At 37.3% G+C, this 19,428-nt stretch overlaps 1 protein-coding gene across 3 annotated transcripts in view; it reads right to left on the bottom strand.

The window, feature by feature from the left end:
- MFN1 (mitofusin 1) overlaps positions 1-19,122 on the bottom strand; it is a 33,649-nt gene extending 14,527 nt beyond the window's left edge. The window contains exons 1-9 of one of the 3 annotated variants that reach the window (XM_081829765.1): positions 18,994-19,122; positions 17,616-17,734; positions 16,335-16,470; positions 14,805-14,967; positions 11,950-12,074; positions 9,845-9,953; positions 8,384-8,491; positions 5,180-5,333; positions 4,998-5,065 (exon numbers count right to left, since the gene is read on the bottom strand). In XM_081829765.1, coding sequence (XP_081685891.1) covers positions 4,998-5,065; positions 5,180-5,333; positions 8,384-8,491; positions 9,845-9,953; positions 11,950-12,074; positions 14,805-14,967; positions 16,335-16,470; positions 17,616-17,727 — 975 coding nt within the window. In that variant the 5' untranslated portion in view covers positions 17,728-17,734; positions 18,994-19,122. Of the gene's footprint in view, positions 1-4,997; positions 5,066-5,179; positions 5,334-8,383; positions 8,492-9,844; positions 9,954-11,949; positions 12,075-14,804; positions 14,968-16,334; positions 16,471-17,615; positions 17,735-18,678 lie in introns of all 3 variants that reach the window. The other 2 variants (XM_081829768.1, XM_081829759.1) reach the window with 2 other exon arrangements.
- Between the last annotated feature and the right edge of the window lie 306 nt (positions 19,123-19,428).

Genomic DNA, 19,428 nt, shown 5'->3' with positions numbered 1-19,428 from the left:
AACATCTAAAAACAACTACAAGTGTTTACAGAGGAAGGCCATCTAGTCTTAGAACAATCAAGAAATGCTTGTCTGGGTCAAAGCAGCAATAACTACAATAGGTGTTTTGTAGGAATCCACATTTATTCGCTGTGATGAATTTTTAAAAATTAGGGATATACCCCAACTCTCCATGATTTCCATGAATTCATCTTCTTGAACCTCTTTTTTATTGTAACCAGTATAAATTGTGGTAACTATCCTTCGCCACAATAAATGGCTTTCAAGCTTTAAAAGGTATTCACTTAATACTATAGTATTTGTTATACTGAAATCATTAGTATGTTACATTCATTCAGTACACTATTTATAACCTAGAGCCTTCACATCTCTAAAATGATTACCTGTTCAACTCAGATAGAAAAAACTTTTAATTCTTTTGACATTTTAGCTGTCCTCTTCAGTACTTTGAGGTATGAAAAATAAAACCGACTAACTTCTTTAGCTATAGGACATGTGAGGGTAATTCATTTACTTAACAATTTATAAAGCCTTAACTCCAGCCCATTACTTTCTTTCACTGTATAGCCTAACTTTTGCTCATGGTTAAACTTATTTATACATCACTCAACATCACTAATCCTGAAGAGATTAGTTGTAGGAAGTTACTGTATTCCCCGTTCTATTTGTGCCTACAGAAAAACCACCAATAACTACACAATATTAAACAGTTAAAGTATAAACTGCTTATTTTTAACAACCAAAACAAAGCTTTGATTTTCTTTAAATAACTGTATCTCATAAACTGACAAATTAACCTCCATAAAAATGATAATAAAACCATGAAAATTTAAAAGAAAAAAAGGTTAAAAGAAATTCTATGTTCCTCGATGAAGCAGATCTAGATATCAGCAATGAAGACCCAAAATTTATAGATAACAGCACAGTATTAGAGCTAGACCAGAAAGAAAATATTTTCAAAAGTTATTAGGCAATATAAAAGTCATTCCTTATTTAAAAATATATAATCACGTCATGAATAAATATAAAGAGAATAAGCAATCTTCTTCTACTTAGGAAGTATCCCACACTGATGTTCCCCCTGATCACAAAAATATCAAGTCAACCTGCAAAAGAAATACTCTATTCTGAGTTGTGGGAAATGTTAATTTAAATACAGATTTTTCTTAAGTTGAAGTATGTCTCAGAACCCTCACTACACTAATATGCTTATGAATCCCCATAGAGAACATACATAGTGAGCAGCAGTTTCCAGACTTACTTTATCAGGAACTCTAATTTTCCAAGGAGAAGGTTAAAATACTACACCAAACCATTTTAAATGCCATCTTGTCCGATTATCCTATAGACTATCTTAAAACTTATTAAGGATTTAGAGCCAAAACAATAATCACATCTCAGTGAAGATAGTTTTCTAACTTTCTAATAATATCTAAAGAAGCCAGCTGGTAGTTAATTACAGTTATAGATTTGTAGATATTAATATTTATGTGTAATTAAGACATAAAATGACTTTGTCAAATCCTCTTAACAGACCCCAAACATCCCATAACATGCTATTCATCACTCCCAACTTACTATTTTGAAAGATTTTAAATTGACAGGGCAGTGCAAGAAAAAATACTAATATACAATATACGTTTCCAATTTGTTTTCCTTTCCTTCTCCCTCTCCATACAGATATATCTATATAGATACACATATATTTTTATAGATATTTTTTCCTGCTGAACAATTTGACAGTACTTTGCAGCCATCACAACTTTACTACTAAATATATTAACATGTGTCCCTAGGAATGGGATCATTTTCCTGTACAACCAAGAAACAATTACTGCATTCACTGGGGCAGTACTATTAACCTAACACACAGTCCATTTTCAAATTTCACCAGTTGTCCCAGAATGTCCTGTACAACAAATTCACTGACATTTTAGAGTAGAATTATTTTATACCTGTTTTCCATCTTATAATCAAATTAAAAACAGTTAATTGCCAAATATTTGAGCAAAGATATTTAGATTTCTAAATTATCTTTAGAATATACACTTGTTCAAACACAGGTTTAAAACAGTAAGAATCGTATTGACAGAATTAACACTGATTTTGATTGATTTTAACAGATTTAATTTTCAAGCATTATTTAAACTTGGTACTCCAAATGTTCCTGTACTGTTTTGCTCATAAGAACCAAATGAAACCCAAAAAGTCTATGGCAAACTTGGTACTTTCTTTTCACAAAAATCATTTTCTAAGACTCCAAAAAAAAAGTGAATTCTAAAAACAAAGAGAAAATGTATATAAAGGACACATTCTGTGATCACAATGCAAAGAAACCAAGAAATAAATAACCAAAAGTTGGATGAAAAGAATCAAAACATCTGATTCTTTTTTTTAACTTTTTTTTTTTAAGATTTTATTTATTTATTTGACAGAGAGACACAGAGAGAGAGCACAAGTACGCAGAGAGGCAGGCAGAGGGAGAGGGAGGGCAGGCTCTCGCTGAGCAGGGAGCGCGACGCGGGGCTCGATCCCAGCACCCTGGGATCATGACCTGAGCCGAAGGCAGCCGCTTAGCTAACTGAGCCACCCAAGCGCCCCCAAAACATCTGATTCTTAACAACTCCTGTATTGAATAGAAAATGCCAACAACTACAATTAAAAACTATTAAAGACAATGAAAACTAAACTGGATACCGAAACCTATGGTGTATGTCCAAAGTTACATCACAAATTCACAGACCTAAATTCTCTCCTAAAGAATAAAAAGCAAGACAATTCCACTTAAACAAAGGTATAAGAAAAGGCAGAAGAAACTATGTTTAAAGATTAACATAGAATTTAATGAATAAAAACCAAAAAAATGCTATTTATGAATGGAAAAATTAACCAAAGGCTGCGGCTAGGTCTTTGAAAGATAAAGCAGAGTAGTTAAATCACTGGCAAATCCAATTAAGGTTAGAATATATACACGTGTGCACAAATATGTACATTATGTCTATAAAGAACTGAGAAAGAATACAGAAGTTTTTAAAAATGAACAATTTTATCCTACTAAATTGTAAATTCTTAAAAATGTCCCAAGTTATATCAAATCTTAAATTACCAAAATTGATTTAAGAAGTAACACATTCTACTCTGGAAAAAAAGTTGAAGAGTTGTCAATGTAATCATCAAAAAATGCTTTGGCCACCAAGACAAGACTTTTTGCTCATCTGATTATTTTTTTAGGTAAGTTCGAATAATTTCTAGCTGATTCTCATATTAAATCTATCATACTTTTAATTGAACAAACATTTCAAACTCTAAGGTCTGACATTCTCCACAACTTTATGTAAAAGCTCTTGCACATAGTTTTTTCCGTACATAATTCTTAGATTCCCAAATGAACTATTACAATAAAAAACTGCCAAGTTTCTTCTAAAAACATTAAAAAACGGTAATTCCTAGGTCTGCCTGATTATTGCCATGACTTGGGGAGCTTTGAATATATGCGGATTCCTAGGTCCATCCCAGCCCCACTCGATTGGTCTCTGGGATAATTCAGGAGTCTGCAGTTCTCTAAAGCACCTCATGTGATTCTTATGATCAGCCAAGGTTTAGGAACCAGTGCTCTACAGCACAGCTTTTACTCTTCTCATTCCCACTTCTTCAAGGAGATATTCTGTCTGGGTAGCAGGAACCAATATGAAAGAGGTTATAAATGCGTAAGACAACAATATGACCTGGCAGGAGAAATCAATGACAAATATCTAACACACAAAGAAAGAAGGAAAGAAAGAAAATGTCAATAAATAAGACAAAGGGAGACAGAACAATACATCCTCTCCCCAGTATTTTCCCCATGGATGAAATAACTGAGAAAGAGTAAGGAGAGCACTGAATCTTGTGAAAGCAAAAAGGAAAGAATATAAACAATGGTCTCTGAGTGACTGGGCCTTCATGTAATCTACAGATTAGCTTGGGACAACATATGCTAATATCCCAGGGGCCTCTGACTTTAGAGAGATCTTACCAAGATAGCCACTAGTGGGCTTTCCTTCTTTATGTTTTCATCTACATAACAGTCTATCTCCAACTCACCAAATTAAAGATGGGAGATAGCAAATGTTTAATTTAAAAAATTCTGCCAAGTACATTCAACATTCATGTCCTTACTATTAAAGCTGTTACGACTTAAAGGAAGAATAATTACAGAAAGAAGTTTTTTTAGGTTCTGAAGTCTTCGTGTTCATTCATGGGTGAAAAGGGGATATCAATCTAAGCAGAGCTAGATTAAATAGGGCTAAATAAGAGTTTGGAAATTAACATCTAAAGAACTTTTCACTCAAATGTAGGATGTTTTAATGTCTCTGAATAAAATGCCTACACCAAAATACAAGGAAGTATCCTTCCTTCCCAATGCTGCAAATACATTAGCTATTCATGTGCGCCAGTAGTTCCTACCAGATTCCTAAACTATAGGATACCCTGTATCATAATTATTTTTGTATTCTTTCATTTAGGACATTTGACATAAAATGTGGAGAATAAATAGGTGACAACACAGTTTAAAATGTAATAAACTTTTGTCAAATGACGTTAACTACATTCTCTATCAACAGTATGGTACAAAAGAAAAAGATAAATCTTCACTTTGCTCATTACCCATTCCAACAGCAATTACATTTATTTAATCTTGCCTTAAATTACTGAATAAAGAGAATTTCACTCATTGCACCACACATGCAATATCAGAAAAACAGTTTCCCATTTAAATACAACTACATAAGAAAAAATAAGAAATTACAATCTTTAATTCTCAATTCTTACGGATCATCCATTTTGCAGTGACTTCCTTTCTTCAAACTTGCTTCACTTGCTGTAGCAGTAACTATACTAAATAACAGCAAGCAAACGTTATTTGACAAAGATAAATAGTGGAAACAGAAGATTATGATCATTCTCCAACCAATGTTAGGGTTTTATATTAGTGAATACATTCACAAAATTCCTACCTCGAAGATTTGTTCAAAATTCTGAAACTCCTGTAATCTTGCCTGGAATCCTTCAGCAAGTGCCCCACCTATAATATTTACATGAAGAGTTTAAAACCTAGGATACAGCAAGGTAAGATTTCTAGCATGTTATTTCTATAACTATACTTGTATTTCAAAAGACAATCTATAATAATACATACCACCTTCTGGCATCCCCTGTGCTTTGTGCTTTCTAGCACTAAGAACTTCCTTTGCAGAAACAAAGAAAATACGATTCTGTGCCTCTAAAGGATCCACAACTTTAAGCTCCTCCACCAAGAAATGTAGACATCTTTCCATGTGCTGTCTGCGTACCTAGAGAAAACAGGGTACTGAAATAATTCTAGTAATTAAACAAATGTAACTGACAGCTATCGGCCTATACTAAACTCCATTTATAGTGATATTATAATAAGTAATAGCTCCCATATTACTTAACAAATCCAAAAATTCTAATAAATAGACAGAATACTTTCTCTTAAAGTAATGATCCTTCTTTGACCATTTAAAATTCTGATGGGCCACCAAATACTATGCAGCCATTTTCCAACATATTGTAGACATATATTAGTACTTACTGCCATGGGAAAAGGTTCTTATTTCTGTGTTACTGACATATATGACTATACTACAAAAAAGAAATGTGTATATATATCTCTGAAAATTAACAGGTGGCATGCAGGCAACAACCACAAACCAGGTGGCATTTTTATTTCTTATGCTTATTTTCCAAATTTTCTTACAACGAAGCTATTAATATCTTTGATACCAGAAAATAAGTGCTACAATTAATTTGCTACAATTAAGCTATTTTTATTGTGAAATCAGAACATAAATGTCTATTTTTCTTAAAGCACTGAGAATTAAAGTTGGGGAGAATGCATTAGCTAGGGATTAGGGTTGCAATGTTAGGTTTAAGATTAGCACTTAGGTATTAAAATTAGAACTAAGAGGGGCACCTGGCTGCCTCAGTCAGTACAGTATGTGACTCAATCTTGGGGTTGTGAGTTTGAGCCCCATGTAGGGTGTACAGATTACTTCAAACTTTAAAAATATAAAAAATAGGGCGCCTGGGTGGCTCAGTTGGTTAAGCGACTGCCTTCGGCTCAGGTCATGATCCTGGAGTCCCAGGATCAAGTCCCGCATCGGGCTCCCTGCTCGGCAGGGAGTCTGCTTCTCCCTCTGACCCTCACCCCTCTCATGCTCTCTCTCTCATTCTCTCTCTCAAATAAATAAATAAAATCTTTATTAAAAAAATATATATATATATATAAAAAATAGGACTAAGGGTGAAACTAGTTAGGGTTTAGTACTAGCCTCTAGGATTGTGGCTACGATAACAGACCTCTATCTTAAGACTTCAGGATATAAAACTTCATATGAAACAAAATTCCAATTTTGGGGGTGGGGGAAAGAATGAAAGCAAATAATCTAACATGTAAACAGTGATAGGATAGTGTAAATTTTAATTTTTTTTGTAAAGAAAAACTATGATCAAAATCAGAAAAAGAAATTAATCAGGCAAATTAAATATTTTTTATAGATCACAGACCAAATTCCAGATACTCTATTCTTCTCAATTTTTTTTTAAAAGATTTATTTATTTATTTATTTGACAGAGACAGAGACAGCGAGAGAGGGAATACAAGCAGGGGGAATGGGAGAGGGAGAAGCAGGCTTCCCACAGAGCATGGAGCCCGATGTGGGGCTCAATCCCAGGACCCTGGGAACATGACCTGAGCCGAAGGCAGACACTTAACCGACTGAGCCACCCAGGTGCCCTATTCTTTTTAAAAAGAAGTTTCTAGGGACGCCTGGGTGGCTCAGATGGTTAAGCTTCTGCCTTCGGCTCAGGTCATGTTCCCAGAGTCCTGGAATCAAGTCACACATCGGGCTCCTTGCTTGGCAGGAGCCTGCTTCTCCCTCTGCCTGTCACTCCCTCTGCTTGTGCTTGCTCTCACTCTCCTCCTCTCTCTGACAAATAAAATAAAATCTTAAAAAAAAAAAAAAGTTTCTAAAACCACCAGCATGACTAAAATTTAAAACAACCAAAAACAGGGCGCCTGGGTGGCTCAGTCGTTGGGCGTCTGCCTTTGGCTCAGGTCATGATCCCGGGGTCCCGGGATCGAGTCCCGCATCGGGCTTCCTGCTCGGCGGGAAGCCTGCTTCTCCCTCTCCCACTCCCCCTGCTTGTGTTCCTGCTCTCGCTATCTCTCTCTCTGTCAAATAAATAAAATGTAAAAAAAATAAAAAAATAAAAAATAAAAAATAAAACAACCAAAAACACCAAGTGTTGGTAAGGATATATAAATCACTTGGAACTCTTAATCTGCTTGGGAGTATAAACCGGTACAAGACTTTAGAAAACTCTTGGGCTGTGTCTACTGAAACAGCATATTCTCTACCTATAGTCCAGCAATTCTACTCCTAGATATATACTCACAGATTACTGATCTCTGCAGTACTGACATTTTGAGTCAGATAAATCTTTGGTTGGGAGGGCTGTTCTGTTATGAGACTTTTAACAGCTCTTAGCCTCTACCCAACAGATGCCAGTAGCACACTCCAGAGCTGTGACAATCAAAAATATCTTCAGACATGGCCAAATATTCCCTGGAGATCAAAACTGCCCAACCCCTCAGGTTGAGAACCACTGGTATATACCCAACAGAAACATATACCTATGTGCATCAAAGAGACACATGTAAGAATATGTACAGCAGCACTACTCGTAACAGCTAAATACAGGAAATTTACTCAAATGCCCATCACTAGCAGAATGAATAAATTAAATGTAGTTATTCGAAGGCTGGAATACTGTACAGTAATGACAATGCACTTCAACTCTGCACAAGAGTATGGATGCATATCACAAATGTAATGCTGAGTAAAAGAAACGTGACACAAAAGTAGATACTGTATGATTCCACTACATAAAGTTGAACAACCAAAAAAAATAATCAAAGGTGTCAGAAGTCATGGTAAGTGCTCATTCTTGTGAGGGAGGACAGAGACTGGAAGAGGGTGCTGGGAATGTTCTGCTTCTTGAGCTGTATCCTGACACAGGTGTGTTCAATTTATAAAATTCACTGAGCTGGACACTTAGGATCTGCACACTTTTCTGTTACGTTACACTTCAATAAAACACTTAACAAAACAGAGTTTCAATATCTAAAATGATTATATAGTACTTCTATAACAATTTTCCTCCAAAGTAGCTTAATATTCTGGTCTCTATCACATAAGCCTTTTCTCAAGTAAAAGAACAGCTACTTAGAGGACGTTCTATTCTATAAGGTATACTGTTTTCTCAGATAATAACGTACATGACTATATTTCACAACTTAAAAGAAAAAATAACTTACGTCTTCCATATATTCTGGCTCTGATGCAGAGGCATCCCAACGATTATTCAAAATGAAAATATTAGGCTTGGAAAGTCGCTCATTTACCTTGTGAAAAAACTGCTTTTCCTAAAAAACATCAAATACCCAAGAGTATGTTCACTTTTAACAGCTATTTTATATTTACATTTATAGTTGAAGCTCTAATCTAAAAGTTTGAACCATTTAGACAACAGTGATTAATACCCATTGATAAAGGATCCCAAAGCACTGAACATTACACTTCTCAAAGATGAGAAAACTAAATTATAAGAAGGCAAAACTGAAGATTTTCCTGCTCCTGCCATGAGTCTTTTCTGAAATTCAATTTAACAAATATTTGTCTCTACTATTGTGCAGAACACAATCGATATTGGGTATTACAGTCCATATTTTCAAAAAGCTACCTCAAATCTTTCTAAAGATTTAGACTAAGTAAATTAATAACAGTGTAAGACCTATGTACATCATAATAAGCAACAGAGAAACGTATGTGCCTTAAATGCTATAAATACATGCTATGCTTATTTAAAGGAAAGAAACACCATATCTAGTTGGAATTAGGAAAAACTCCATAAAGAAGGGAATGGTGATAAAGATGTGCTTAAAAGTACTGATAATGGCTTTCTGAAAAATAAGAAGCTGGGAGCGGGGGAAGAATTGTGGGCAAAGAATAGCATAAACAAAGACATAGAAGTCAGAATGTACATCAAAGCTTATTTATCAATATCCAAATAATGAGGTTGTTCTAAAAAAGATTTAAAACATTAATCAGTTCTCATGAGATTATAAACAACTGTCCATGTTGTCACAGCAGCCTGGTCCACGTGATATAGATCAGGTTATACAAAAACGAGTAACAGTGGCAAAACAGAGGTCTTTGCTGGTAACATCTAGGTTATAATGGTGCTTGGCCACTAATATGCTTCTGAGGAATAACAGTTTTAAAAAATCATACCATAGTTTTGGATATTAGATATCTATAAACTCTGAAGTTTATGTGGGATGAGTCTGGCTCTAGACATCCTGGATAAATAATCTAATCTATTAGGTTTGACAGTGGCGTAGAATGTACACAGGTAAGCTGGAACCTAGAGTGTACACACGTAAAGCTGCGAAAGGTTGACAAGACTAGAAGTATGAAAAGCCTAACAATTCTGGTGCCCATTCCTTCTGAAACTGGCAAATAACCACAATCAATGGCAACACCACACATGTGTCACACCTTGAACTTAAAGATTTACTAGAAGCTAGAGCCATCAAACCCTAGATTCCCAATGGGAACACTCAAGAAGACCAGCATCAGCTTTTCCAGTCCCATGGAAACACAAACTCCTTTGTTTACCCTGGATTCTTTTTAATCCATGATTTGGATTTCCCTCACTTTTCAGAATAGACACTCATTTCCTACCACTCAAACATAGTAATGTGATTAAATCCTACCGTGTTCATTAGTGTTGATTCAGAGTTTGCAACCAAAACGAAGACATCAGCATCTAAGCAGAACTTATCAATCCAGCTATCCAGCTCTGTAGTGACATCTGTACCCGGACTAATGGGAGTAAGAGAATACTGTATTTTATAATATTTTTTAAAAAGAAAATTTGATTATAGAAAGACATTTTTTTAAACTTTTATAAATTGAAGTCTAAAGGACAGGATTTCTACCAGTTTTTAGCACAAAGCCTAAGAGATTTACTTTTTCACCTATAAGAGAGCACTTGTGGCAAGCTGATTGTGTTTTATAAACTTCAATATTTATTCTGCTGACAAAGAAATCTCAGAGCCTATCCAACTGACAACAAATGCTTAAAAAAAAAAATAGTTTATTTACTAAAAAGAAATAAACTTGGGCGCCTGGGTGGCTCAGTCAGTTAAGGTTTGTCTTCAGCTCAGGTCACGATCCCAGGGTCCTGGGATGGAGCCCCATGTCATCAGATCCCTCAGTGGGAAGCCTGCTTCTCCCTCTCCCTCCGGCTCTCCCCCCTGCTCGTGTTTTAATAAATAAATAAAATCTTTAAAATAAAAACAAATAGGGGCGCCTGGGTGGCTCAGTCATTAAGCATCTGCCTTCGGCTCAGGTCACGATCCCAGGGTCCTGGGATCGAGCCGCGCATCAGGCTCCCTGCTTGGTGGGAAGCCTGCTTCTCCCTCTCCCACTCCCCTCTGCTTGTGTTCCCTCTCTTGCTGTATCTTTCTCTGTCAAATAACTAAATAAAAATCTTACAAAAAATAAAATAAATAACCTTGTGATTTTTGACAAAGTAAGTAACATGGTCAATATTTTAATCTTTTAAATCCTTATGCTTTGGGTGGATGAAAAGTACTAAAAAAACCAAAACCAAAACCAAACAGGCTAATATATAACCAAAATCAAAGGTGCAAGCAGCTGTGTCCAGTACAGCTCAGAAAATATTTAAGTGCTCATGAGCATAAATAATAAAACACCCTCTGCTAAGACCTAAGTTTAATATACTATCTATACTATAAAAATTATAGTGCAACTATCTACACACTGGCTTGATGTATCCTGTGACAATGTGGCAAGATGAGAGGCTGCGGTCATGGACATAGTCTGGCCATGAAATAAAGCAAAATTAAAAGCCCATCACCAAAACCAAAACGGTTTCCATACAACATTGAAATTTTAACCGAGAAAACAAAAGAGCATACCAAAATTATGAAAAATCATTTAACTACCTTTTTTAGTTAAGGACATTGCTTAGCAGATGTACATTATCATTTTACTTAGCACCAATGTAGTAAAAGAACACATAATAAATGAAGACTCATCAGAAGAGTCAAAACAAAATTCCAGAAGTATTCAATTAATTCTTGAACAATGAAAAGCTATGTAAACTGTCCAGTAAGTTATTTTGGGAAACGGGTCTCAGCATAAATTTATTACTAGGGTGCCTGGGTGGCTCAGTCAGTTAAGCGCTGGACTCTTCGTTTCAGTTCAAGTTGTGATCTCAGGGTGGGGAGACCAAGCCCTGTATCAGACTCCAAACTCAGTGCCAAGTCTGCTTGAGATTCTCTCCCTCTGCCGCCCCCCTCCCCCACTGCATAAGTGCGTTCTTTCAATTCTTAAAAAAAAAAAAAAATGTATTACTAGTTAAAAAAATTTACCTAATCAGAGTTACCTACCTCGTTATCTAGAATTAGATAATCTCTAAGGCCCAGCTACTTACCCAAACTACAATCTAGAGGGGAAAAAAAGTTTCACTATCCTTGAAATTTCTCCTAATAGAATTAGACTAAGAAACTGGCAATTTATGTAACCAGTAAAAAACATAAACCAACACCTTATCTGCTCCTTAACAATCTAACAAATGAGAACAAAGCAGCAACTAAACATTTAAATTTTTATGTATTATATGCTAAAGCAAGCAATACTATTTTTTTTAATTTTTTAACATACAACGTATTATTTGTTTCAGGGATACAGGTCTGTGATTCATCAGTCTTACACAATTCACAGTGCAAGCAATACTATTCTATTAAATAAACTTTTACAAGGAGAAAATGCAATTCATATGTAATTTTACCTGTCCACTAAAACCAGGTCATCTCTCAAGAGGGCACATTTTGCCTTTGGCCAAAATACATGTACAAGACAGCCAGCTTTCAAGTCTTTGTCCATATGAAGGGCATGGGCCAGCTGATTAACTGTCTAAAGTGGGAGGGAAAGAAAAAACAAAACTCTGCTTGTAATAAAACTCAATAAAAATTAAAAACACTATGATTTGGTATATTTATTTTTGCAAAACATATACAAAAAGCAGAACTTTAAATAATCTGAAATAAAACCATCTCAGCAATCTTGAGAAACTGAGTTTTAGAATTACCAAGGGGGGTGGGGGCGGGGGCGGGGGGGAGGAGATATCCTTAAAACAGTTTACTCATCCACTCTGCAAAAATAAGCAGAGCTGGTAACACTCTATAAATGCCCAATAAGTGAATTCTGGCAATGGAATCCTATGTAACACCTGAAATTGATATTATATGTATGAAAACAAATTTACAGTATATTAAGAGAAAAAAGGCAAGTCAAAACAGCACACATGAAACCATTTTGTTTACAAAATACAAACACATTTAACTCTATACCACAAGGAAGTTTCCACTGGCTTTAGGAAGCATGTGAGTTTTGGAGTTTATTTTTGCCCATTTGTATTTTCTGTCTCTTCTAAAATGTACTGCTCAGTAGTAAGGGGTGAAAATAGAAGAAACATTATTAAGATAGTTTAAAAACACCAGAATAATAAGACTAAAACAATACAAGAGAAGCTCAAGACATATCCTTTTAATAAAGGATTTTTTTCAGCAGGCAGTTATTTACTTACATAAGCCTGCTTGACATCAATGACTATGCCTTCTCTTTCCATTTGAATTCACTAAAATATTTCTGTTTCTCAAGATGATTTCTGACATATGCTAATTTATTAATGTGTTACTTTAATACCATTCATGTATGTGTTAAATATACAATAGATACAAAGGGCTTAATATAAAATTAATATTCAAGGAAAGGACACCAGCACACATACAAATGAACTGTAGGGGTATCCATTTTTAAAGGGAAACATCTATTTTCAAATTGGCACAATAGTCCTGATCAGGGTTGAGGTGAATCTCCATAGTGACAATGTTAGCTAGGTTTTATTTTTGCTTGCTTTCATAAACTTTTTGATAGAATTATAAACTTGTACTAAAATCTTGATGCCTGGTCTATAAAATTAAGATAATAAAAGCACCTATCCCTGGGTGGCTCCGTTGTTAAGCATCTGCCTTCGGCTCAGGTCATGATCCCAGGGTCCTGGGATGGAGCCCCGCATCGGGTACCTGCTCCACAGGAAGCCTGCTTCCCCCTCTCCTACTCCCCCTTCTTGTGTTCCCTCTCGCTGTCTCTTTCTCTGTCAAAAAATAAATTAAAAATCTTTAAAAACAAAAACAAAAAATAAATAAAAAATAAAAGCACCTATCTGACAGAGTTGTGGTGAGGTTTGAGTTACTGCAGGTACTTAGAATACTACCTGGTACTTAGTAAGCTTATTAGCTGTTAATATTCCATTTCTTTTACTAAGTAAACTACTACAGCACAAGACTCAAAGTCTGTACCTTAAAGCAGGCCACAACTTGAGGTAAACAAATTGAAATTTTGGAGTTGGGGAGAGGAGCAAAAGAGCATGAAGGAAGTGGATTGGAAGTAGAGAGCACAGACCAAGAAAAAGGAGACGATTACTTTAAAATATCATATACATTTTACTTTAAGGATCTAAGGCCAGTTTGAATTCTGATTTGGTAAAAATCCTGATTAAGAAATAAGTGATTCCGTCATTTGTATGGGTTAAAACTTTGAAAATATTTTCTTAAACATCACCTCCTTTATTCCTCGTAATCTAAAGGGTATTACACAAATTGAGTTACCTGAGTTAAATCAAACAGCAAACTCACAGAACAATTAACTAGACCAGTGAATTCAACTCAGTTTTGCAAAAACTAATATGGCATGGATTTTAAACACTGAACTACTGCATTTGTGGGAGAGATCTTAAGACTTAAGAGAAACTGGGGGGGGGGCGGGGAAGACTTAAGAGAAAGTGATAATACTGAGAAACACTTTTTTCCCTTCTTTTGGCTAAAGGAACCTAGTGGCACTGGGTTCCTTAAGAAATTTATGGAAGGGGGGCGCCTGGGTGGCTCAGTCGTTAAGCATCTGCCTTCGGCTCAGGTCATGATCCCGGGGTCCTGGGATCGAGCCCCACATTGGGCTCCCTCCTCAGCGGGAAGCCTGCTTCTCCCTCTCTCACTCCCCTTGCTTGTGTTCCTACTCTCGCTATCTCTCTCTCTGTCAAATAAATAAAATCTTTAAAAAAAAAAAAAAAAAAGAAATTTATGGAAGGTAGGGAATTGCCATTGGCCCTTTCTGATAAAACTGTTACATTTATTCATGAATGTGCTCATAAACGTTCCAAAGATAAAATAGTTTCAAAAGGCACAGACATGCATCAAAAACATTCCAGAGCCAAATTTTTAAACAAAGTTTTCTTTCAAAAGATGAAATTAGATTTGAGATTAAATAGCAACAATACACTTCAATAATGTTATTTTCACTGGGAACATTATTTTAAAATGTAATAAACTCTTAACTCTAATTTACTTTAAGGACAAGTTTTATTTTTCTAATAAGGTATGCTTTAAGATACATTCTTCTAATGATTTAGCTCTGAAGCAAAAAAATTTTAGAGAATTCAAAATATTAGTGATGGCTTTAAAGCTACAAATAGAAACATTAATGGTTCTTCCATCTCCAGCAATGTAGACATCTTAAAATTTTTTTTTAAAAAGAACAAGGACATTATTTCAGGTACATGTGGTTGCTAATAGTCAAATATTATACCTTCACACTCTTTTTTTCATCTGATCCTTCTGTCATAAGATAGGCTTTATCTCCATCAGTTCCTTCAACACTCAGGAAGCAATTGGTTGTATGGCCAATCCCACTAGGGAGGACTTTATCCCACAACATTGCATTGATAACAGAACTCTTCCCACTGCTTGTCCTGAAGAATATATAAAACCATGAAAATAAAACATAACAGTAAAAACTTTATTCTTTCATTGGGTTGAAGGCCAACCTTTTTAGAATTCAAACTTTGTAGAAATTTCATCAGATTGCATTTTTTACAAAAAAGTTGCCAACCTGATCTACACAGATATTAGGAATGTACATATCAGAAAAATAGAGGAACACAAATCCCACCTTTCCCATATAGCTATCCTTACCTTTTTTATCTTTCTTGCTTCTTGTGACAATTTGAAATCACAACCCCAAATTCTTCCCATCACAAGCTGTGGTCTAAAGTCCCCATCTCCTTAAATCTGGGCTGGACCTTTTTCATATCCAAAGCTATTACCTATTTCTCCTTCTCAAATAGGACAATGGAGTCATCACCTCACCAGGAGCCCTCTTCCTTCTCATTCCCACTCCACCCTAATCTGAGTTAGGGCCTATTTATGGACCTACCTCATACTACACTCTGTAAGGCCCTGAGAGTAAGGTCAAGCAGGAGAAGCAGACAAAAAAAAACTAACAAACAAACAAAAAAAACACACACAAAAACCCAGCACAGCTTTGTGGAAAAGGTTTAAAGGGCATAAACAGGGCACTTTAGAAGAGAATAAATGAGAAGGAATACTTTAGATACAACGGTCAGGGAAGGTTTCTGATGTTGTAACATTTAGGATGAGATCTGAAGAGTGAGAAAGAGCCAGACATAGATAAAACAAGGCAAAGGGAATTCTAAGTATAGGAAATCACAAGTACTAAAAAAGCCCTAAGATGGGCTTAAAAGTTAGTTTAGTGAGTAAATGTTTCTGTTGATACTCAACACATGATACGGGCCTACTCATCTGTCTTCGAATCCCTAGTGCCTAACAGAGTGCACAGTACACAGGAAGTTAACAAATGATTCTTAAATGAACATGAGCTGTGTCAGAGATCGCTCTATCACTCCAGATAGTTATGTTAACAAATGGCATTTCCTATTCTCCCTCTGGGAATCGTGAGGCTGAGAATCCTTTTGGAAGACACACCTGATAAATAAGAGAAACTTTAGAAAGTCACAAGTTATGCATATCATCTGTATTTCTATTCTTTGGACTGGCTAAGAAGCTGATTTTTAGACATCAGCATCCTTAAAAAGTAAAAATACAACTGACCTTTAGAAAGTTTCATTTTATACCAAGAGCTAAAATGAACAAATGCTTTCTCATGCTAATAGCTTTAACATTTAGCAAAGGGAGAAACTCTTTGTGGCGCAAAGGGGTAGGAATACCACTTGCTGAAATATCAGAAACAAAGTTGGAGATATGACTTAGAAAAGCTGATTTCTGGAAACTACCCTTGAGAGAAACAATAAAGGATTACCTGCCAAAAAATGCCACTTTCATATGTCTCCGAGACAGCACCTCACCAATGATGGAAAGCTTGTTTCTATAACCCTGTATTTCTATCAGATCATCCTCAGCAGCTATTTGATCAAGTTCTGGATTCCTGTATGTTGCTACAAAATTGAAATGGTGTTAGAAAAAGTGACAAAAATGAATATTGGGTTAATTATACAAGGGAATATCTAAGATATGCACACATTTCGCATATTTTGGCTCTGCTCTACATTAACATGGCCATTTTGAAAAGTAAAAATGCCACAGTATCTGAATATTTGATAAAAGGTGAATGCCTTGTTGCAACAGGTCATAAGAATCCAGCCCCCAAAATATCAAAATGATTAAAAATTACAGGGGCTATCCTCAAAAAGTTTGACTCTACCAACCTACCAAATGTTTCCCCAATGTCACTGAAGTATATAGAATCCCTCGCTTTTCATTGTACCCTTGACAGTCATGTAATCTTAAGAACCAGAAAAGATTTCAACAGTTACCTCCAAAGCAGTATTCCCCAGTAAGACATCCCTCACCAACCTTGTTTGAACGGTTACACTCACTTTAAGAAAACTTTTTTGTCCCTTTCCCCCACCACATTCCAGCCTCATCTGAGAAGATAGGTCTGAGATCTAGGCTGACAGCCGACTTGGGGAAGAGATAAGTATAATGGCTTAAATGTGCGCTGCCTGATTTTTAGTCTGGGCATTTACTAGCTAGGTGATCTTGGGCAAGTTGTTTAAATTTTCTGTGCCTTGGTTTCTTCATTTTTAAAATAATTGCAATTAGGGACGCCTGGGTGGCTCAGTTAAACGTCTGCCCGTGGCTCAGGTCATGATCCCAGGGTCCCGGGACAGAGTCCCACATTGGGCTCCCTGCTCAGCGGGGAGCCTGCTTCTCCCTCTGCCTGCCGTTCCCCCTGCTTGTGCCCTCTCTCCCTCTCTGACAAATAAATAAATAAAATCTTTAAAAAATAATAAAATATAATTGCAATTAAAATCTGTCCCAGCATTGATATGAGGATTAAATGCATTATTAATATAATAAAGAGCTTAGTGGTGTCATACATACAACCACTTATATCTTAGGTTATCAATACCACTTAATCTTCTTCCTTCGGAGGGCAGAAAAGGATTTTATTTGTTAGGGCATCTCTCCAAGAATATAGAGCAATGCCTCGTATAGGTGTTCAGTAACTAAGGGTGAAAGGATAAAGTACCTGCATATACTTTCAACCATATTCTTTTCAAAACTTAGAGAAACTAACCTTCCACAAAATGGGATCCTTCAGTAACAAACTCCAGTAATTGGTCAAAGATTGCAGTAATTGCCCTCTTGGCCAGCACAAAGTGCTTCAGTGGAGAAGCAGTTTCTGCCATTATGTTACTGGGGGAAGAAAATTAAAAGTTAGAAAAGTACAAATTAGGGGTGCCTGGGTGGGCATCCGACTCTTGGTTTCCGCTCAGGTTGTGATCTCAGGGTCCTGAGATCCAGCCCCACGTCAACCTCCATGCTGGGGGGGGAGGGGGGGGGTCTGCTTTCTGCTTAAGATTCTCTCCCGGCCTTTTCCCCCCTCCCACTCTCTCCCTGTGTCTCTCTCTAAAATAAATAAATCTTTAAAAAGAAAAAAGAAAAACACAAGTTAAACTATATGACAAAGACATGCAAATTAATGACACCATCCTACCACATTAACTCCCCAGTGAAATAAACTGTCAAAATACTTTTGGATAATTTTTTGAGAAATGTTTTAGACAAGCAATTAAAGACTACTTTTCAGTGACAGCCCATTAAAATAACTAACTCTATTGGCCAAAATCTTGGTTGCAATTTCTACCTATTTCCTTTTGGTGAAGATGAAACTAATAGTGGAAAACTGTAACAGGGTTAGTGAGATAAAGCAAGTTCGCAAACAAGTTTCTCAACCTGGAGCTCTAGCGGGTGGAGGTGGATACCCAGAGTGAGAAAACAAAATTCCAGTATCATAATGTAATTCCGACGTTTAAAAAAAAACTAGTTCTCATCACAACAAATAAGCAGGCAAGGCTTAAAGCGAGCATTAACGTTTCCAGCCAAAGCACCAAGAACTTCAAAGAATGTAAGTTATAACAAATTTCCTTTTCTGGTAACTTCTCATGAAAAAGACACCAAACAAAAACGATTACACGCCAGTCTACTCCCGGTATGTATGCGTGTGAAATGGAGCAGAGTGGCCACAAAAAAAAAAAGGCCGAGCCTTCCAGAGGGTCAGGAAATGACTTAGTGAAGGAGCTGCGTGGGAAAAGCGGGGTGAGGGCAACGACCCGGTTCAACCGGGTGTGAACACCTACCTTGGGGAAAGGCCTTCCACACCGGGCGCTGGAGCCCCGCCCGCGGAGCTAGGGACCGGACCTCACCACCGGCTCGCGAGCGCCAGCCCCAGACCCGGCTCCCCAGGCCCCGGGCTCCGGCCTCGCGGGCTCCGCGGGCTCGACCCGGCCGAGGGCCCCGCTCGCAAATCCGCTCGCTAGCTCCTTTCCCGCAGACCGGCGGCGGCGCCTCGTCACAGAGCTCCGGCGCACGACTCCCCGCCCCCTGTCCCTGGCCGCACGAAGGTCACCCCGAGCGAAGTGAACGGGCCGACGGCCGAGGCAGCGAGCACTCACACTGTCCCGGCTCCAACTTGTCACCCGGCAACCGTAGACCAGCCTCAGCCCCCAGGCCTCCTCATCCTCCCAGGAGAAGCTGGGAAAAGGAGAGGAGGTGGGAGGAGTGCCAAAAGGGCGGTCACTTCCGGTTTCTTCTCCGCCCCGATTTTGTTTGGCTCCGTGGCCGGAAGTGGAGCTACGCCGACAGCCATTTTTCTTAAGGGCAGAAGGCTGGGCTTGTTGAGGCTAGGGAATGATACCAGAATGGTTTGCGTTCTCCCCGTGTGTCGGCCTCCCGTCTCTTCTCCCATCAAAGTCTCCAAAGCTCTGCCTAGTTTAGGCACAGCAAGCTTCCACTTTAGTGAGGGAGATCTAAAAAGGAGGTGGGGTGAACTGGGATGAGGTGGGGTTTGGGCTGCCAGACAAAAGGGATTTCTGCTTGCCGCAGCAGCC

Source organism: Leptonychotes weddellii, chromosome 1 (genome assembly GCF_054177405.1).
Source record: "Leptonychotes weddellii isolate Sample4059 chromosome 1, ASM5417740v2, whole genome shotgun sequence".
NCBI lineage: Eukaryota > Metazoa > Chordata > Mammalia > Carnivora > Phocidae > Leptonychotes > Leptonychotes weddellii.
The sequence above is the reverse complement of the archived record's forward strand: the minus strand, read 5'-3'. Positions and strand labels throughout refer to the sequence as shown.